Source organism: Oryzias latipes, chromosome 1 (assembly GCF_053564925.1).
Source record: "Oryzias latipes strain Hd-rR chromosome 1, Olatipes_Hd-rR_3.1".
Lineage (NCBI taxonomy): Eukaryota > Metazoa > Chordata > Actinopteri > Beloniformes > Adrianichthyidae > Oryzias > Oryzias latipes.
In genome coordinates this window covers 27,097,058-27,119,386 of record NC_136237.1, presented here as the reverse complement: position 1 = coordinate 27,119,386, position 22,329 = coordinate 27,097,058, and the positions used below count along the sequence as shown (strand labels likewise).

The 22,329-nt window shown below is 41.8% G+C and overlaps 1 protein-coding gene across 8 annotated transcripts in view; it reads right to left on the bottom strand.

The window, feature by feature from the left end:
• LOC144981223 (lymphoid enhancer-binding factor 1-like) overlaps positions 1–20,534 on the bottom strand; it is a 39,966-nt gene extending 19,432 nt beyond the window's left edge. For 4 of the 8 annotated variants that reach the window (XM_078952249.1, XM_078952217.1, XM_078952259.1 and 1 more), the window contains exons 1-3: positions 19,463–20,534; positions 18,052–18,118; positions 16,826–16,968 (exon numbers count right to left, since the gene is read on the bottom strand). In XM_078952249.1, coding sequence (XP_078808375.1) covers positions 16,826–16,968; positions 18,052–18,118; positions 19,463–19,666 — 414 coding nt within the window. In that variant the 5' untranslated portion in view covers positions 19,667–20,534. The remainder of the gene's footprint in view (positions 1–16,825; positions 16,969–18,051; positions 18,119–19,462) is intronic. The other 4 variants (XM_078952260.1, XM_078952227.1, XM_078952262.1 and 1 more) reach the window with 1 other exon arrangement.
• Between the last annotated feature and the right edge of the window lie 1,795 nt (positions 20,535–22,329).

The following is a 22,329-nucleotide window of genomic DNA, read 5'->3' as shown; positions in this document are numbered from 1 at the left end:
CTGAGGCAAGCTGGAGTCCAAATATCACCTTAAAGACCCACTAAGATGAAGGTTGTATTTTTGGTGTTTTTAGCATGTTATTGTCTCATTTTTCTGATGTTTAAAGAAAAATAAGCTTAAAATTGCATTTCTGAACATTTCCTCTATTCAAATCGTAGTGAATCAGGAGCAGATGAAAAAAGATACTCTTTATAAAAGCTTGTAATTGTTGCGTACAAACTCCAATCGTCAGGCCACATGGTCCCTGCTCTGCTCCATTCCCATGCATCCACTTGCAGACGACTAGATCCGTGAACGTCTTCATTCTCCTCCACTGATTAGCTGCAATATTGCTCTGCATTTTTGTTGCACCGGTAATGTTAGGTTGTTAGGTTGTTGCAGTTGCTCCACAATAACGGTCCCGCCCACAACTCGGAGGCAAATTTCTAGTGAACAATTGCTGCGCTGCAGAAATTCTGTCATAGGAAACAACACCTTTTTTTTAATTTTGGCTAAAAATAGTATAATCATAATTAAAAGACAACTGGGAATGCTTTTACAGGAGATCAAAAGATGATCAGAGTGGGACTTTGAAGACATGGCTATAATTTCTTCCCAGGTCTGACTCATGTCAAAAATACAGCTGTTTCTAAAATTAACAAGGAATGCACATTATGAAAGCTAAACTTTTTTCCATACGGTTGCTGTGTTTGTCCTCATAACATTTGACTGACAGTGACATTCCTGCAGGACTGAGTGGGAACTGGAGCACATTCTGGCCCACTCCCACAATACACACATCCACCCCACCCAAATGCCAGCGAGGTTGGAATGTCTGGGTTTGCCCGAACCTTGCACAGACTGGCACCCGTGAGACCTCCCCCTTTGCCCCACCCCTTCCTCTTTTTTAATTCCTTACATTTGCGCTCACACCAGCAAAACGACTGAACGTGTGGCTTCATTTGTTTCCGACCCCTCATCTGCTGGAGTCCCATCTCTTCTGCTAATTCAGCTTCGGGTTTCTGCTCTGTTGTGAGCCACAAACTGAATCATCAACCTCAGCAAACTCTTAAATCTGAGTCACTGACATAAAAGAGGAAGCTGATGGGACTAAGCGATTTAGCCGAAATGGGTTTTTGACCCCCTGGTCACCAAGGGTCAAAGGTGATGGGATAATCTGTGATTGAGGGAGTGTCCATCCCCATCCTACAGAAAGGAGAGCTGGTTAATAACGTGACCAAACCCAAAAGAGGGGGCTATCCAGGGCTGATGGGGGGCTAAATGCATGCCCACACCACAGGCCAAATAATAGCTTTCTCACCCATGTTACTTTACGCCTCTCCACTCCCATTTGTTATTCTGTGGGAAAGAGATAAGAACCACGGAGATTACTGCTTCTTTCACATTTTCTTCAAAGTGTAGTAGAGGTAAAATAATAAAATATATTAATAATAACTGCCAAATGACTGTTACTTTCTGTTAATAATATAACCGCTTTTTGGGCTCCATATGATATAAAAATAAAAATGAGAAAGAGGGAAAATTGAAGAAACTTCTCCAGTAACCCCACCAGTTACAGCTGTCAAATCCCATTTTTCTCAATTTCCTGATAATCTGCCACCATTGTGAAAAGAAGAAAAAAAATCCACCGTGGAAAAACCTGCAGCTTTCTATTTGGGTGCATGCTCCATAGTTTTCTTTTAGAAGAGCAATCTATTCTCAATTGAAATTTAACAGCTTCACAGGGTTATAGATAAAAATAATAGTTTTTTTTTTTTTAAGTGTCAACAATCATCGTAGAGGTGCAGTTTTAGCACAGAGTCCAAAACACTTTCCAGCTGTTGAAAAATTCCCCAAATCACAAAACACTTAACCAGTTCCCTGGACAAAGTGGTTGGAGACTCTCAGCTGAGTGGAGGTCACACAACCTTCAAGCTATTTCATCCCCTTTTCAACTCCTCCCTAACTCCACAGACCTTCAGTAGCAGCAACCGTAGCTATGAATGGTAGATATACTGGAAAAGTCCTTTATTTTATAGGAAAAAGAAAAGGGTTTATGATCTTTTTGTTTCCAAACAAAACACAAGCAAAGAGGTGGCAATAACTAAAAAAATGTTCAATTTTTGGAATTTTAAGTCCTGGTCTTTTAAAAGAACCCTTCATGTGGTTTTGTGAAACTCATGGTGTGGAACTGGAGCTGGCAAAGTCCTAAAAAGCCAAAAAAAACATCACTCCGTTTCAGCTGGAGAACCAGTGACTTGCTGCCTAACTGGAAAACTTGAACCCAAATGTGAGACACCACGCCAGGTGTCCGTGAGCTTTTGTTTTGTCATATTACCACATCCTGTCATGGTGGCTAAGCATGAATGCGTGTGCTTCCATGGGTTTGCGTGTCACGCCGAGACTATCCCTGCTATATTGCCTTTTTAGCACCACTCTTCTCACGCCTTACAGCCCAGCTTTTGTACTCCCCTCAATTATACCACTTCTGCAGAGTGGAGTGGGGGGGGGGGGAAAAGGAAAAAGCAGGAATTTTATAATCACTTCCCACTTCTGTAATTTATATGCAATGAGGACTCTTTGCGCCTGCAGCTACAATCAAGTGTGTAGAAACCATGTGAGGTGTTTCACAAACAGCTGGGGAGATGGCACTCAAGTGGTGGCTATGGATTCCCATGCTGCTCAATCTATTCAATCAGAAGGCCTTCTCGCCCCAAAACTTCACCTCACCCACACATAAGATTTTCTGCTCACTAGAGAGAAAAGGCTCTAGGAAAAAAAAGACCCATAATAGACGAAAAATATATATATATAAAAAAAAAGATGAGGCAAGAAACTGAAACCGTAAAACGGAATTATTCTTCCTGCAGATAATCATTTTAAATTACATCAGGTTGATCACTAGTGAGAGCACACCCTTAATATATGTAACCAAAAATTCTTTTGATTATTTTCTTCTTACTTACAATGTGCACATAGAAGGAGCTTATCTGGACAAAGCCACTGCAGATCCTTCGAACTTGAGTATGAAGCAAAGGTGTGTCCAGTACTGGATTCCAACAATCAACCCCAGACCAGGTGTTCACTCTCAGGTGTATTTACGAGCTAGTTGTCCAACCTTTACTCAACAAAAGAGAGCAAACATCTGCTTAAAGCAGTGCAAAGAACAGCAAAGAAAGGGCACTGTACCACCCTGTATACCAAGGACTATGAGGACCAACCTGTGGAAGCCTAAATAAATAACCACTTATCAATCACTGAATACAGCCAGATTTGAATGACAAGCTAGAATACGTACCTCACAGGAAAGACTCCTGTGGCCAGAGTGCTTATTATAACCAGGGGAAAAAGCTTCTACTAATGACTGGTAACCCATGTTTTTCCCAGAGTACAGCTGATAGACTCAAGCAACCACTGTGACCCAGATCAGGATAATATAGGGGTCACCAAACACCCGGTACTGAGATCTGACGCAAAGCCATGTAATCACAATAACTAATGGTAGCATTTTGATTTTTCCTTACAAAAAGACATGCCACATAATTAAAGTTCAAAATGTTGTTGTTGTTGGCTTTAAGCTTGAGTCATAAAAAATGGGTCATGTTTGGAGTGTGGTGTTTCATCGTTCCCATTGCACGTGCCTCTGTTACCTCGGTAACTTGGATTGTAACCCTGACAAATTTTCTCTGTTCCAACAGTGCAACCTACTAGAATGCTAGAGGATCTGCAATTTGCCCCAACAGCTATACTACTGTCACCATCTTGTATGGCTTAGCGTTCTGTTGTTTTAGTGGTGAGACTATGTTTCTACCATGTAACCCTTGTGCTATCCTAGGCACTTTAACGTTGGAAGCTGAGTCATCTAGACCCACTAGACAGTGCTCTGAACCTTTTTTTTTCAATGATTTGTGATCTTCACTGGTGTCCATGGATTACATGAAATCTTTCCACCTTTATCCACCTTTGTCATGGTAGGAAGAACATGTCAATGTAGGGGTGGGATCATCTAAGATAGCACAAGGGTTAAATACCCCATTAAATAAACTGTAACTCCAAACAAAGTCTTTTCCAACTGGTGCTTTCATAAGGTTACATCTATGATATGTTGTGCCCTTCAGTCAATCAATTTATGAAGTTATTTTTGGTAAGTTAGAGTCCGTCGATGGATTGGCAAACTATCCAGGGTGCACCCTCCCTTTGCCCAACAGTGCATGGGATAGGCTCCAGCCACCCTGTGACCTCAAAATCATTATGCTCCAAATACTCTCATGTCAAATAAAATCTATAATCTGTAAAATGTCCCACAATCTCCCAATTCTTTATTTACCAGTCAGATAATTTACAGTAAACATGCTATAGCACTACTTGTGATTCTGTAAGCCTCTCATACATAAATTACATACATAAACAGGAAAACCTAGAGGTCAAATATGTTTGAAATTTCTTCATGGTGCAGGGACCAATAAGAACTGCAACACATACAGGCTGCAAACAAACACAAATAAAAGCTAAAAACAGCACAGTCTTCTATCCCACCACCAAACTCGAGTGAATAAAACAAGATGGATTACCCATCATCCTTCAGCTGGCATGAAAAACATGCGCTTGCAGCATCCCATCACGTTAGCTCTGCTGCTGACATTCTACACATGCAAGGCAGATAATATGTGTGAAATGTGCCTGCCCCAGATTAAAAGACTTTCTTTTTTATAAGCGTTCAACTCTTAATTTCTGTGCAGCACGGTACTAACAAATGGAGGGAACAGATCATTACAAATAATACAGTTGCTATTTTCCCTCACATGTTAAGAAAAGGAATTAGCAACAGTACAGGAACTTCCTGTGAAACAACAAAAAGCTCCATGTAAAAGTTCCCAAAGCTTTAAAGTGAGCTGTTGTACGAAAGCTTGTTATAACACATATAACAGACAGATATTATGGATATAATGTGGATATAAGGGAATCGCTATTGTATTAGTTTTACAAAATGACTGCTGGTGCAACCTCCAAAATATTAGGAAGTCATGGTGATGGGGCTTAACTCTAAGTGTTAGAATTTTTTGTGGGTTGTAGCCATCTTGATTCTTCATAATTTAACATGATTTTAAAAAGCTTTAAATGAGTCAATTATTTACCACAAATGAATATGAACAGTTTAGCCAGGGGTGCTACTTTTCTATGTGTGTTTACATTTTTTCCTCTACTCTGAACTTTATCTGAAGGCTCAGAAAACAGCAGGGTGGAACCCTTGATGACATTCATGAACATATGAGATGTAATATTCTCAATGATTGTTGGGCTTTACTGATATCCTGATCCACAACTCAAACACACAATGTATCCGTAGCCTTCACTCCGCTTTTTACCTCTATTTAAGTGCTGTGTTTAAAAGATTGAAAAATAGAACCAATAAACCAACACCACAGATACAAGTTTTGTTTTACGATTTTGCTCTGCATGTTCACCGCTATCACACCCGCTCCAACAAGGAAAGCACAAAACAAAAACAAACTTTGTTTGGATTACATAGCCCTGATGTCACAAGTTACTGTTAGTTTTAATAATTAATAATATTATATGACAAACAGAAATTTCAGAGCCCTTAAAGTAGCTTAAGAAAGAGTACAAGCAACTGACTGACACTCAGGTGATATATTGTAGTTACATTTCTGCATTTATCCACATAATTATCAATCATTGTAAATACCTGAATCCACGGTTTACTATGTCTGTCATGTGGACAGTCCACATAGACATCCGTAGAGACTTAAGACTTGAATTGCTGCCAATCCACAACAATCCGTGCTCTAAATGGGACTCAGCTTCTTCACGGTTCTGTTTGCCGTGTGCATGTATGTGCGTGTAGTGATGGTGGGGGCTGGGCTGCTGCTATGGCCCTGGGCAAACTGCAGGATGTTCACCTTGCGGCGGGGCACGGGGCTCATTATCACAGCAGGACCTGGTCACATCAAAGGACTAAGGAAAGGGCAAACATTCTGCTGAAGTGCCACAGTCAGCAGGCCTGTGAGCACATAGGCAAACGCATATAGCAAAGGCAGACCGCACACAAACATATGTGAGCACCGAGTCCAAACCTTCTCTCACTTGAACACCAGATTGAAAAAGTTAAAAAATTCGAGAGTAATTTTTTATGAATAATAGAACACATAAAAGCTACGTTTTAGCTTTACTGAACTTGTTTTTCTAAACTGCTGTAAATTAAAAATAAAACCAGGAAAAACTCATCATTAAAGCTGACCAAAATCGGAACATTTTTGGAATATCTTTCTTCCTAAATCAATCTCCATCCCGCTTCAGTAACTATTTATAGCAGCCTTGCTGCTGCATTAACACACTGCATGATTTATCATTAGCAGCTACATTCATGCCAGGAAGAGCAATGATGCCAACATCCACATCCAAAGACAGTCTGAGGCCCTGAGACATGTATACAAATAAAATCGCAACACAAGCTAACTTCGGGTAGCAGGAGCGCCAAAACCTTAGCCTCCGTACAATCCCACACAAACAGGGAGAGAAAATGCAGTTCAGAATGGGAGGAAAAGTGCTGATGAATTGCCTTATGCAGGAGCTTCATAGAACTGCCGAACAAGAGCGGATTTGCCTGCAACACCTAGATAGTGTTTCCACCCTCAGCTTTCACCCAGGTATTCTGGGCATGAATGGCTGTCAGTTTGGATTTGGGAGCTCAGCGTTGAGGGGAAAAATAGAGTCTAGTGGGGGTCTTTGTGTGCATCTACTTGCAGAGATGAGCGCTAAAGACAGTGCTCTTCGCACTAAGCCTGGACAAGCTCAAATGCAAAATTTCCCATTTGCAGAAAAGATGGAAATGGATGGCATAAGGACTGAAAGTGGACCAAGCAGCTGGCAGTGAGAGCACTGCTGTGTTTGCAGGTCAATGGTACACACACCAGGAAATGTGGATGGGGAGGTGATTCAAATGGAGGCTCCTGCCTGTGCTGAAGAGAGTACTGACCTAGTTTTCGTCTGTAGTTCCCTCAGACGGAAGCACACCCTCCCACATGATGTTCAAGAATAAAATGAATAAAAATAGAGATCAGAGTTAACTGCCAGTGATGACTTGATGCAACCAGAACAGGCTCAGGTTTGAGTTGTGACAACTGATTCAGTTTGTACGGTTATGTAATCCTAAAAAAGTAAGTGACGCTCTGCTCACCTGCATCTGAACCTTTGACTCTGACATTATTTGAGCCAAGTCTTTTGTAAATAGGATTGAAACATTCAAAAAAAATTCTTAAAAATTGGACAGAATTGATTTGACCGATTTCTTTGTGTGTGCAGGTTTGTAAAAATGCATCTTCCTTCCAGTGCTAATGAGCTTTCATAGTTGTGGATGACACTGCAAACATTTCATTCACATCATGGATCAAACAACAATACAGGCAGCCCACTGCTTGGGTTCAATTCTCCGTTTTAAGGGATTAACTGGTAAAGTCTACCAACAACTGCCTTTCACCATGGAATTAGTCATTAATCAAACCACACATTTCAGGATTTCTTTCTTGCCTGGCGCACACGCCCCTGCTAAGGTCTGAATAGAAAGCAAGGAGCTATTCAGATCTGATCCCCCTTCGAACAAACAGCTTTTCTCCAACCCCACAGAAGAAGGGAACTCTTAAAGAACCTCTCCGTGGATCTGGAGCGGTCACAAGAAAACTCCTCCCCACCAATTAGCTTTGTAGCTGGGTTTAGTGGGCTTAAACACAAACAAAACAATGACCACGTACATGGCAAAGGGTGTCTGCTTATCCCTTGATATGTCTAAAGATATGGTAATTTTTGGAATACAAAAGGGACTTCTTAGTCCTAGGGCATATGGTTGCTGCGCCATTATATGGCACACTCATGCACCTGATGCCACAAACCTGAAGTGTTAGCTATATAAAGAAGGCAGCACAGATCTATTTCAGCTGGACTCATTCATGAGGCACAACTACAAGGGTCATAATTGTTTTTCTCCTAAGAAACCAAGGCAACGCAGTTTTTCCGTTTTGAGGTAAACTCTTAAACATGTATTCCAAACAAATTAGGTAAATTGAAAACAGGATAATTTCAAACTGGCTGAGAAAAGAGCGAAGTAACAGATTAATAAATGTGTTCAGGATCTGTCAGAACTGTAGCCCGTCTCTGCCAACTTCTACATGATACAAAGCGTTCAACTTCAGCCAATGTGTCTCAATAAGAAATGTTCCACTTTTGCTAAGGGTTGTAACAATGCTATGAAATGTGTGTTCAGACTGTGGTTCAGAAAATGATCCTTCGTTCCGGATGGAGTCCGCTTAATTTCTTCCGAATCAAGCTCCGAACATTGCAGTTGGTCTGTAGTCTGCATCAAGCAGACCATTCTGTTACGGACCAAAGTTTGCCAACAAAACCATGTGACTCAAGATCTCTTCAGTCATTGGCCAGGAATTACAACGACTAGTTTAAACAACAAGAGAAAGACAGACGTGCTGTGCTTTACAATCCCTATCAGGACAGTGGACTTATAACTTTATATTTTGATTACCAGTTTTGACAACAACACCTTTTACTTTTTACTTTGGTAAAGCCGAGGCATGCTGCAAGGCCAAAACACGCAAGTGTTTAGGGTATAAAGGTACGCCGCTAAGTGTTTATGACATATTGATTATCGGGGAAACACTGTGTAGCACTGCAAGTGTGGGTCTCACCAAAAGATGTTTTATGGGCCTGCATTTATCTGACCACATTTAAATGAGTTTCTGTGTATCATCGTGGTGTTATGGCATTTTTTTTAGAGAATTCTGTTCAGGAAACTACAAGGTAGGAGACACAAAAAGCATTTTAAACACGCTTTTAACGGTGTTAAAATAAACGTTTTTTCAAGTAAACAGTTGGACTCTTTTTCTGTTTGATAACACAACAATCGTTAATTTATATTTGTCCGCGTCTCATCTATTGCTTCATTCCTACTCTGTTCACGTCGGCTACTGTGGCCGTTTTGGTCCAGTCGTTCCGCTCCGAGGACAGATTGTATTCAGACTGAGGAATCTCAGAGCAAATCGAAGCTCAGTCCAATTGGAAACGCATCGAGACCACCTCCAAAGATGGTTCCTGGTCCTGCATCAGGGTCCGCTTGGATGTATTCAGACTGAAACTTTGTTCCGGATTATCAGGGGAAACGAACTATGTTTCACTTAAAGCGGACCATAGGTCCAGTCTGACACTTAATGACCCTTAAAGTCAATTCATTTATTTTATTTCAGTTTATTTTGCACAGTCATATCTTGCTTTCCAAAACAGGTAGTTGACTTCGATGGAACTTGGAGCAATTATGATCCAGAAATCGGTTTAGGTTGGAAAAACGACTTGAGGTGAAGTTATTTCTGTCACCACTTTGTCTACTTGTAACCGTAGAGTGAATTTAGAAACAACCATTCAGTTTTATGGCAAACAGCAGTTTGAGTGTCTGCCCTGCCAAAGGGAGACCTGGAAGTAAACCCCTCCCCTCAATATGTTTCATCTCAAAGATATAGCCATAGAGTGGGGGTGGATTGATTTGATGTTTTGATGCATTGTTTGATGACGGGCAGCTCAAAGTGGAGGATGCTTCTGTGATGTGTCTCCATTGGAGGACATGAAAAGCATCACCTGGCCCCTGCGTCGAGGGACTGTGGCTGATGGTGGATTTAAGGGTTCCTGTGGAGCTGGACGGTGGCTCCATTCATGCCACATAATCCTTTCAGCATGACCTTTATATTTTTAGAGACAGTTCTACCGCTCTGTGTCAGCCTAGCATTTTAAAACCTGTCGCAGACTTTAGAGCACTGATCACATCTGCATTATGTAACTCATTTATTTATATCCTACGAAAAATCTGGATTTTTCCATCACCGACTGTGTTTTCTGATGATCAAAAGAGACCTGGTACAGTGTGAGCTCTTCACGTCAACAAAAATATTCTTGCTAGATATCTTTGTGCGTTTCATCATCCAGCATGGAGCGACTGCAGCAGGGGGAAAAAACCAAAAAACACAGCTTGTTCTCTCTGCTGTGACACCAATACCTACTGACAAACTGCAGTCAATGAATTGTTTTCCAAAAATGCAAGTCTGCACTTTCATGACTGACCTCCTTTTGACAGCTTTAAATACCAAAAATCCAAACAGCCATGAGCTTCACTCTCCCAGCATGTTTTGGAGTTCCTCACACTAAAGAGAAAACACGATTGGAATGAGTCTTTCTGAGGTAGGAGCCGCATGAAAAGGCAGGAGGGTTCAAACGGCGTTGCTGCGTATTAAGACGCTGAAACAGTTGCTCAAATTGGATGAGCTGCAGCAGGGAAGCGAGCTCTGCTGTTCTCCTTTGTGACTTGGGGCCACAGTGTTTCTCCAGCCATAGTAAATTGGGCGCCTGGGGCAGGAGCCTCAGCCAAGCTTGCATTTTGCAGCCGACTGTGGAGGGCATGAGGGATAGAGATATGGCACTAGATGGGGGACAGCGCATGGACGGGGCAGAGGGGGGGTGGGTACTGGAAGAAGTGGAGGTGACAGTGCACACATGTTTAAACACAAAGGGGACCTGGCTCGTTAGCACACTAACTAGCAAGCTCCATGGCAATCAGCACTCGCTATTCTTTCTACTCCCTCCATCCATCTCGTCATAAATAAGGCTACATCTGCAAGTGTAATCACTCCATTGTACTCCGATTTTCTGCTCTGCTGGGCAGCAGCATGGCAGCCTGCTTTTCAGCACCTCTCCCCTGAATCCCCTCCTCTTTCCTCAAGTGCCTCTGCCTGCTCCTGGCTCCTTCTCTGTGGCTGGTGAGGCCGGTGTGTCTCACAGATTACAGAGCTCTGGTCGCTCAGGTAACAAGAGTCACTAATCTGGCTGGGGTTGAATTACACATAATTGCTTCGGCACTGTGATTGATTTCAGCCTCGGCTTGGAAAAGACGATGCCCCCTCTACTCCCCCCACCCCCTCCCCCTATCACCCCCCACCACTCCCTCTCTGCTTCTCTCCAGCGTTCGCGAGCAGCAGCCAAGACTCTCCATCTAGTAGGAGGCAGGAGGCTTTGAAGAGATCAAAGCCAAGGCCGGGAGCAGTTGCGGGCCCTGGGAATACGGGAGAGAGGCTTTCTGCTCCTCAGCCCCATTTTCTAGCGTCATGTTGGATTGCAGCTGTATTGCATTTCGCCAGTTTTCTTAATGCTCTTGGTTTTGACTTTGACATCAGTGATCCCCCTCGGTTTCTTCAAAAAAAAAAAAAAAACAAGAAAGGAGGAGTTAAAAAAACCAAAAGAAAACATGAAGAGTGTGGAAAGGGGAGAAAAGAGGGGGAAAGTGGAGAGAAAAGAGAAGGGGTAAAGAGATCCACAGACTGATTTTTTTTTTTTCACAACTCCATAATTGGCCAGTTCAAAGGAGAGGAGGGGAGAATGTAGCATTTGTTTCCAATTCTGCCGCCGATATGAAAGGAGCGGCAAACTTTTATGGGTTTCCCAAAAATTAAAGACAGGCCTTTTTTCACAGTCAAAGAACAGGGTGTTTTTATGGGCCAAGACCACACAAAATGAACTGATAGCAAAGCTCTCCTCTTTGTCCTCCCACCGAAATCTATGTAGTACAACTCTCATATGTTGGCACACATGCCAATCTGATCTGACGCTTAATTGTGTTGGAAATGGTTAGACCAAAATAAAGTGGTTTGATGTTTAGCAGACGAACACTGGAGGAGGCGTTAAAAAAAAAATGAGTGCAAGCTATACCCATCTATTCATTTAATGGCTTGGCCAATAAAGCCTGGTGGCAAGAAGGCACCCTTTGTACTGCAACCATGCAGGCCCTATACCAACCTCCTACACTGGGGACCATTAATATTTCAGTGCTGTCAGATACACATTGCATGTTAGCCTCTTTAGCACTTACACCCACAGCAGAAAGAAATAATGAGCTACTGAAAAATATAAAACTGCACAGAGGGGGTGGGGGGCAGAGCACGCCCTCGACTGACCAGAATCATGCAACAGAGCCGCTATTGATCATAGCTCCGTTTCTTTAGCCGGACAAAGTGAAGGCTGTTTCAGCTTTCCTGAAGTCTGACGCGGCCGTCAGGATTTGGAACCACAGTTCACCCCTCTGATCTTTTTGTTCTCGCTTGCTGCAATTTAGCACACTGAATGCTGCTCACCTCCTTCCAGACCTACAGGCTGTCAGGATGAGATCAAAACAAGCTATTCATGCTTTTACTTATTTTATGGCTGCATCAGGGAACAGTGGGATACTGTGAGACACATTTGTAAACTACTGCTAAGTTAGTCATGACTTACAGAAAAACTTTTAAAGGCATAAACAGAACATTTTGTGTTAATATAAAAAAAAAAAAAAAGCTTTAAATCTGACATGTGTTTAACTGCATATTCTACCCAGGTCTAAAATTGCAATGAGAAATATCAGATATTCATTTAATCTGTTCCCAAAGCAGTAGGACAAATTTGAAATAATAATAATAATAATATTAATAATAAAATCTCCATTTTTTTTATCCACTTTTTCAGGAAGTCCACACCCCGGCCTTTTAGACAAAGTGGGCATCGGGACGACCTTGGAAAGGACCTGCGCTGACCCATGGAGTTTAGTGGCAGACTTCTGGTGAGGAGTGAAGTCCTCTGAGCAGGTGCTGAGGCCCAAACACAAGTCTGTTCATACAAGTCTGACTGGCTGGCTCCAGGCTGCATGAACAGTTAAGCTTTATTCAATTCAGTGGGAGGACTGGGAACCAAGAAAATGTCATCATCTATGAGCGCTATGCTCAGAGCAATAGCACGCGCCCAAAAATAAGCATCAGCAGGGTTTGTCACGTGTACGGGGATGTGGGCTGTGATGCAACCGATTTCTTTCAGGAATGTAAAAAACTTTTTACAAACACGAACCTCAAACAATGATTCAATGTTTGATGCCTTTCCACAAGTATAAAAATGATCAAACTGGAACGACAGATTTTAACATTTACCCAGGACAATTTTAAAGGTCTTTCAATGACAAAACTGCCTTACAAATAAGAAAAAAACCAACATATCCCATACCATAACAGTGCCAAGAAAGAAACAAAAAATGTTCAGCAGCTCAAACTTTGATTGTCTTCTCCTTGTTCTCATCTTAAACAACAGCAACACATACTTGCTCTGCTAGCAGACAATTACTCTGCTGAGCTCCATTTAGGATGATGAAAACGCTGATAAGAGAATTGCAAGCACATGGCGTCATTAGAAATGTGCATGCTGAGGAAATGTGTCAACCAGCTTCACCACACCACAGCAGACGACAAAAAGGGGGGAAAAATGGCGTTAACGGCACTGTTTATGAAACCCTACAACACAGAGGCAACAACAACAACAAACGCCAAATGATTCATTTGAGTGGTGGAGTCCCTGGTGAAGATTTTGCACAAACACGTTGCAGTGTGAGATCAGCACCACAGAGGACATTGACATCAGCGTGACAGTAAGAGGGGGGGACACAGCAGGAGAAAACAAATGCACTTCCTCCTGCTGCACAAATACAATCACTGGAACATTTTTTAGCAGCCTACATTTATTTTAGATGGTCCTCAGCTTCCTAAAAATCCCCTTTCAGCTATCATAGAAGTTCCCACAACACGTCCACGCTGTAGAGACACTAAAGGAACCCCTTAAAGTGCCAGAAGCTGCCATCTAAAACATGATGTGTGAACATGGAAGGCAGCTGATAGATGCAGTGTTCTCTTTAACAGGGATCTTCCACGGTAGCACTGAGGGCATGAGCTCAGGACACACATGGCACTGAGGGACACCAGAGCAGTCCCACCAAATCCCGTTAGGTAAGCCTGGGTTAGTGATTCCACGCTGCGAGACGCTGGCTTGCAGATCCGTCACGTTACCAGTACATCAAAGGAGAGCGCAGTGGTGCGCCCCCCCCCCCCTTTTTTTGCCATGAGGATCTGCAATTCAGGGTCCAAAGGCACTAAAAAAAAGGAGCGGCTCCCTGAACACTCACCAACAACCAGCACAGCAAACAAACCTAAAAAATCAGCAATGCTTACTTCTGTTTTTTCCCTCTTCAAGCTGTTACTCAAGACCCCCAGCATTGTTCTTACACAGCAGGAGATCACAAGCATCTTCAGCATCAGGTGAAAGTCCTGAGCTGCATCTCCACTCAAAAGACTGACCTGAAGGAGAACTTTTTCTCCTCTGTGTGTCTTCACTGAAGGAAGCCATCCCACTCTTCAGGGAGGCCTAATGCTATAAAACTGAAGTGTACATGCTCTAAACGTGACAGAAGTATGCTTCAAGCAGATTTTTGGATTTTTTTAAGTATAGACTGACCCTTATTTTAAGGTTAATTCTCTTTTTTAGAAGCTGTTTTTTAAAAATTCTAGTCAATAAGGCAGAGGGTGTTTTTGAAAAAGCTGCCCTATTTTAAAAACAAGTTACTTTCTTTTGAAAAAAAGGTTTCCTACAATGTTTGATATAAAAATGTATGTATTGATACATATGGTTTCTTCCAGTACCCATCAGGATAAAAAAGAAATAGAACAAATATGTTTCATAAAATGTATGTAACCTCTGTGGACCCCAGCTAATATTTGAACTAACCCCTCAAAACACACAGGGCCCCAGTTAAGCAGAAAAACTACTGTGGTAATCTAACTCAAAACGTGATGTCCACGCATGTGGACGCCAGGTCTAAAGAGGTTAAACAAGGAAAGAAATAGCCTAAACGCAAGCGTCTTTACACCCAAATCTGAGCTCTTCTGGAGAAGTCAGCTCATTAAGCCAGAGGTCCTAAAATCTGCTGACAATCAGCAACTCCCAAAAGCTCCATCACGAGTAGACGGCATGTGCAGGAATGTCATGGTCAATGGAAATCAATCTAAACTGCCGGGATTGGGGGCGGTGATAGGGCTGGGGATGGAAGAGAATGAAAGAGAGAATGTGCCTTTGATCTCAGTGAAAACTGATCCCAGGCCTGCAGATACTATGGCTGCGGTGGCCAGCAGCAATGGCAACAAGCTGACATCAGTGAGAAAGCCAGAGGACTTGTGTTCCGTGATCCTTCCACCAAGCCTTGGCTCGTGTTATTTGGTTAAGTGAGAGAAGAGCGTAGAAAGAACTACCGTTTTATTGAAGACAGGGTGAGAGGAGGGGGTGGTGGTGGTGGTGGGGAAGGGTATCAACCACAGAAACTGAAATGAAGCTTGGGCTTCAGAGGTTCTGGGAACAAGTGAGACGCCTAACCGCCTGGCCTACAACATCTGTGCCGGGAGGTAATTTCCTTTTACAAAGTCAGCTGGTCTCCATACAGACTTTGAATTTTTTTTTAATACCATCAACCAGAAAACAAGCCATAAAGACAGCTTGGAAAGTATCCTGAAGCACATTTCAGAAGGTATTGCAGTTTGGAAAGTGAACCAGTCATTTCTTCTCCAGCATGTTGCATAGTTTCATGCTGGAGCCTAGAATGCAATTTTATCACCATTTGATAAGAAAAATTGCATATGAAAGGAGATTCTTTACACGCAGCATGTGGCATCTGCAATTACATCCTCTGTTAAAAAGTGATTAAAAGCAGGATTACTCCTGCTGTCTGCGTGCACTCAAAGGAAACAACTTTCAGTCATTCACGTTGCAGTCTTTTCCTTTGTGTGGGGGACCCACCTATGGACAGACTGAACATCTCTTTGTCCAACCATGTCAGATAGTGAGACGTGGTCCAAACAGGATTACGGTGGACAGCTGCTGGTACACTTTGTGTTTTATGTCTGCCTTGGGAGGAGAAATTTGCAAATGGGACAGACACAGGAAACTGCCAGCGAGAGACCTGCAGCTGGCCTGAAATGAATACCACCATCTTTTTTTCCAACATTCACCAGACAGTAGGAGAAAATCTTCTACAAGGGAATTTCAAAACATGACTTTTTGCACTCAGGCCTACTGAGTCATGAGCTATTTAAGAGGGTTTACTTGGGGTATAACGGTCGCAAAAGCATCACTTGACTTGGATGGGAAATATTGTAGATCACTTGGTAATTTTGTGGGCAAAAAAAGAGTATTTGATTTGCAGTTGTGCGGAGTGGTTGACAGGACAGGAGTCAACACTGCTAACAAGTAAAGCAGAGACCAAAAAAAGCTTTTTCAGTGAAAAGCTATTTAGTTAAAAAGCCTAGCTGAATTTCTAGCAACACATTATTAGAAAAAAATTAATGTTTAAGCTTTTGTTTTGACCTAGCTAAAAATATTGGCAAAATGGTGGAATGAAAACATAACAATAATACAAAAAGGAAATATTTTAACGATTTTCTCTGGTGGTTTTTAAAGCATACTGAAAGTAAAGTTTCAAAAAAATAGGATTTTAGCACACAACCAAAACTGTAAAATTCATAGTGGTGCCTCACTTTTTACTTGAACGGCTGCAAAATGAAGTTAATTCTTTGTTGGTCAGTCACAGCTACGCTTCATTCTTTTTTTTTCTAGTGTTTTCTCCTTTTTTTCTTTCAGAGAGGGGAAAAAGGTGACAAGCCCCTGCTTTCAGCATTCAGTTATTAGCTTACAAAAAAGTTGTAGTGAAATAAAAAAAATCCCTTTATCTATAAGTATAAAATGTTTTTTAACCATTTCCTATTATAAAAGAATTGTAAACCATCTTTCTCATAGCTATAATATTTCACTATACGCATTGTTAAAACTCAAGCTTGAGTTTATTGTATAAACAAATCCAAAATGATGTGTGGATATTATTTTCTCTAAGCTGTTAAACCATGATGTGGTATAAAATAATATAGACAAAGTAAAAGCCGGTACTTACCGTTCTGGGCATGGGCGGTGAGAGGGAGCCATTGTTCATGTAGGAGTCGCTGTTCATGTTCATCATGATGTAACCTGGGTAACTCGGGTACACGTGGCCTTTACCGTACATGTCCGCATGTTTTCCTAAAAAACAAGAGTCCGCTTAAAAAAACGGATGAAAAGAATCCATAAAATACAAAGACAAAATATTTGCAAAGAGGACATTTTAATTATATAATATATATTTTACAGTGGAACATCAAAAACAACCAAATCCAGGACAACAAGATGTTCTAAAATGCGCTTGGGCTCAATATTCTGAACAGAAGTCTGGTTCCGAGCCTCACCTGGTGTAAAAGCTGTAATGATATTACTGCCTATTGCTTTAACCTCTGCCCCATATTGCCACAGCCTTTTGTTTGTGCCCTTTCTCCTCCATGTTGGAGAGGAGTGTCGTATTATGCAGAGGAACAATGGAGCCCCTCTGTGCCAATTAGCGCCAATTAGAAGAACATACAGACTGTGTCAAAACAGGAGACGCCCCAACTGTTCTTCAATGACCTAAGAGGGGGAGCTTCATACAAGAGGCCTCCATAAAGCGCCACTCGCCTCTCAGCTGTGCAATAAGGGGGGGTGGGGGGGGGGTGGGGGGGGGGGGGGTGATGGCAACATGGATCTTGTTTTGAGAAGAAGCAGGCGTTGGTTTTTATGGGGTCCTATTCAAGAGTGAAAGGGAGACCAGAGGAGGACACACTCCTCCTCTAAAGCCCTAATGATGACCTGGAGCAGCAGGGTCAGACCACAATAGCCAGGCAGGAATGAGTCCCAGGGGCCCGAAGCAACATGTTGCATGTGATAGCGTCGATCCATGTGAGAGGATGTTGGGCATTATTATAAACAACCAGGTGTAAATGGGATTGTGGGAATTGTAGGCCTGAACTGCAATCATTTATTTTAAAGTAGTCACTTCCTTCTTTTTTTAATTTTTATTTTCATTTGATAAATTGTTTTCAACAGGAAGCCTCACTGGTGGAACCGGTAACAGGTAGCTCTGTTTATGAATGCAAGGCGTGTTCTGACTAGACCTGGATCAGGACAATCAGCAGTTCTGATCCAAGGGGGCCCACAGCATGACCCCTATCTGTTTGGGTAAAACAACTGTGACGCCTTCTGTCCCCTTTTTTTCTTAACTCTTTCTAAAAATAAAAGGTTTGCACTGCGGCTGAGTGAGTTGCTGTCACTTACCATCTTCTATGAGGTCTCTGTGTTTTTCATGATATGAATCTGGTGGTATTTGGGACTGCCTAGCTGCCTGTGAAAAAAACAAAAGAGAAGAAAAGGTGAAGAAAAAACAATTAATATACAATGAAGCAACGAGGCCCCCCAGTTCCATCCACATGTTCATGTGGGCAGACACCTCCGCCCCCCCCAAATGCTTCTGGGATAAAGTGCATCCTTTCTGCTTTTCACTATTTTGCTCAAGCACACACACTCACACATAGCGGGGATGGTGCAGCCGGCATCAAAGCTTCAGAAGGAAACACTCAATTAGAAATCCTGTCCTTTAAAGAGGTGGAATTGAAACCTCAATTGAAGTCGGCTCTCATTTATTCATTCAAATAAAAATACAATTCCTTTTTTCATTACAAGTTTTGCAAAAAGTGAGGTAAATTTGTTTCATTTTTTTTTCTCTCCATCAAATAGAAATCAATCTTTGCACTTTGAAAGACTTTTATTTCATATTTGAATTAGGAAACCAAACCTGCCTTTTGGGGATTCAAGCCCCTCAGGAGGGCTTTTTTTGAGCTGAGTGAAGAAATTCCATGGGATTCCTAATTAACATTCAGCCTCCATCCCGCTGCTTCTAAAGTGACGACTGTGTACTATTTCAATTTTTGGACGTTGCCAAAATTTCATTAAAACTTCTGCTAACGACAAAACAGCCGACCGACTTTGTGTGAGGAGGTGGGGGGAGCAGAAAGCCACACAGCCTCAGGTGCATCATGGATGGGGAGCTACATATAATAAAGCAGGACCAAAACACATGCTGGAATTTTTTTAAATCTCCTGTCAACGTGTGTGCGGATGTCTTTACAGCATGTTTGGCTTTATTATGTTTCTTTCCAAAAAATGTCAAAATTTTCATTGTCGTTTGAAATCTGTCAGCAATTCTATGAGATATTTTAAACAAAACAAGAAAAATATAGACATGTTTAAAATGAAATAACATTTTTAAACGGTTTTTCACTAAAGAAAATACAGATGCAAGTGCATCAAGTAAACATCAGTTTAGGCTGCACTCAAGGCCACATATTTTGCATCATTCTCTCTCTCTCTCTCTCTCTCTTTATTCTACACATTTCATCAGAATTTGAAGGCCTTTCATTCACACACATTGGGGGGATATGGAGGCAGAGAAGGATGAATTTAGAGAAGCTTCATCCAGCTGTCTTAAGGTTGAATGTACAACATTTGTTTCTTAGTTCAAATGTGATCAGAATAAGACAGCAGGTTCAGTCAGTTTGATTCAAAGCTTAAAGCTAGATCAGGTGATGGTTCGGATTAAATAAATAAATAAATAACCTAATGTTGTGGGGCTGCTGCCCCCGCCCCTCCTCAGTGATGGAGTTCAGACATCTCTGCACACATGACTCACATCGTGGTTGTTGCTGTTGGGGCTGCTCTCAGACTCGTTGACCAGGGATGACTTGATGTCGGCCAAGTCTCCCTCCTCTTCGGAGTGGCTCAGCTCGGCGAAGATCTGCTCCTTGTGCGGGTCTCCTTCGTCTTTGAAGGGGATCATCTCATCTGTGGCGCAAAGCTCCGGGTCCCCGCCACCGCCGCCCGATAACTGTGGCATTGTTTTAAATTTCAAAATATATATTTAAAAACAAAATATGTTGTCTCGCCACTGAAGACGAAAAAGACTCCAGCACTGACTGTAAAGGGAATAAAAATAAAATTGAAGGATTAACTCCCACGGAAGTCCCCAGAAAAACCTCACTGCACTGAAGGAAGCAGCGTTCACGCACGCGGCGGCGGCGGCGGAAGGTTTTTCTTTTTTACGCTGAAGCAACAGGAGGAGAGCGGCTGCTGTCCGCCTCCTTCCTCACCATCACCGCTGCACTAAAAACACTCAACCTGTTAGCTAAAAACTGGAGAGAAAAAAGTCCCACTTAATGTCACGGAAAAGCAAAAATAACACAAGTTAACACCTCCTCATTTTTTCAGTCAACTAAAACATTTGTCCTTGAATTACAAAAAAAAAAAAAGAAAGTGAGAAAAATATCTCCTCGGTGGTTTAGCCAACCAAAGTAGGCTAAAAAAAAAGTCAAAAAGACGCCAGGAGATGAGACGGACGGCCGACTAAACTTCGAGGAGTTCTACAGAAGTGATGCTTTAAAAATACATCCTCAGAGCTGGACGAACGCGGCGAAGATAAAAGTCACCAAACAACAAGAAAAAAGTAAGATGTGCTGTGAGTGGGGTGGGGGGAAAAGAGAAAGACTTCCCACTGCTCCTGCAGCGCTTCCACGGCGTAATGTAACCAGCGCGTGCGTGTGTGTGTTGGTAATGTAGCTGCGCTTCCTCCTCCTCCTTCCCCTCCTTTTTTTTCCTCCCTCTTCAGTCACTGGGAGGAAGGAGAGATGAAAGGGAAGCCGAGGCTCTGATTGACACCACACCAATTGACACTCCTCCTGAGAGAGAGATTTATACAAAGCTCACAACAAATGGGCAGACAGGAGGGGAAGAAGGAGCAGCCATGGCTGACACACGCTGATTTAAAGCAATTAGGAGAAATAAAAAAAGATTACACAAAAAGACACCGGAGGAAGCTTGTTTGGCACGAGCTTCAGCGTGAACGCAAACCAAATAAAAATAATAATAATAAAACAATATTTATAGCTATCAAAAATTAGTGTTAATCAAAATATAAAACATTTATAATTTTTAGAATTTTGACAACATGTTATCACAGAGCTATGTCATTTTAAAACCAAACAAATGTATTTATAACATAAGGGCCTACAGAGAATAATTATGGCAAAAGCAAATACATTTGACTTTTCTGAATGTCTTTTATTTTGTAAAAATAATACACACACCAACACGCAATAAGTGTTTTTTTTATGTTTTTCAAAATCGGAACTATTTTATTAGAAAATAATGTAGCCGGGCATATTTCGTGTTCGAGCGGCGAGTCCAGGATTGCGTGAGAATCAGAGCTGGGACAGGGAGGCAGGTCTTTATAAAGCGCGGAGGTGGGGTTAGGAAGGCGGGGCCGCGGCTTCTTTTGATCTTGCGGCGGCTGGTTCTTTCATCCCCAGCTCCCCCTCTCTCCCTCCCTCCCTCCAGCCGATTCCCCCACCGCCGCTACCTTCCTCTGCCCCCCTCCTCCCTCCCTCCCCTCACTCCCTTGCCTTTGTATGACTAAATTTGGTCCGAGTGTGGAGCCGAGCCAACATTTCCACGTGTGCGTTCATCCCAGCTGAGAGAGGGGAGAAAAGGAGATGAGGGTGGGAGAAGGGGTTCTCTTCCGGGTAGGGAGACCGAGAAAAAAAAAAAAAAAAAGATCAAAGAGTTTTGGGTTTTGGAAGCCGAGTGTGGATTCAAAAGAGACTGGCTGCATTCCAGAGTATAGCGGAAAGCGCACCAACTCTCATGCACGCGGTAAATACGGCACTATAAAAGAGAGGGCTAATTAGACAGATTTCACCCTGGCAGACAAGAACAACCGAGCCTTCTTATTTGAAAATACCCTTCAACAGTTTAGCTTTTTTCCATCCTTTTCTCCAGCCTAAATGTGCGTAATGGTGAAAGCTCTGTCTGTGTTCCTTCCCTGTGTGTAGAAGGTGTCGGTTCTTCTACCTCATCACGGATCCGTTTAATTATCCGGATGTTTTATTTGTTTGTTTGTTTTTTGGCACAGATTAAAAATGATGACACTCAATCAACAACCAGCCTAAAATCAACTCCTTCACTTTCATAAACACTGTCACAGCGTTTATAATAATAATAATGTAATAATACATTTTTTGTACCAAGACCTGTTAAGAGAATGCAGGCCACAAGAAATGAAAGATATTTTAATATAAATGTATATTAAATTATGTTTAAAAAAGGGTAGAATGCACTTAGCTATTGAAACAAATGGATTGCAATAAAAAAGATAAGTCCTTAGAGGTCTCCTATTTGCCTTTTGTTTACTTTGATAGGCTAATTTTTTTAGTAGATTAAGATCGTTTGATTGAAATAAAAACATTTTAGGATATTTCTAAACACAGAACATAATTTAAAATTGTGCTCAAAAATATATATCAAATTATTTCTGTTTTGTCTCTCAAATGCATTAGCTGAACATTTGAATTAATGCTTGTATCCAGCACACACACATTGAACATATACATAATAAAATATTCATGTTTTGCAGACAACATAAAATACCAGCCTCTAACGGAATTCTCAAGACAAAAATAATCCTCTTAAGTTCTGGCACAAAAAAACAGAAATTACTTTACGTCT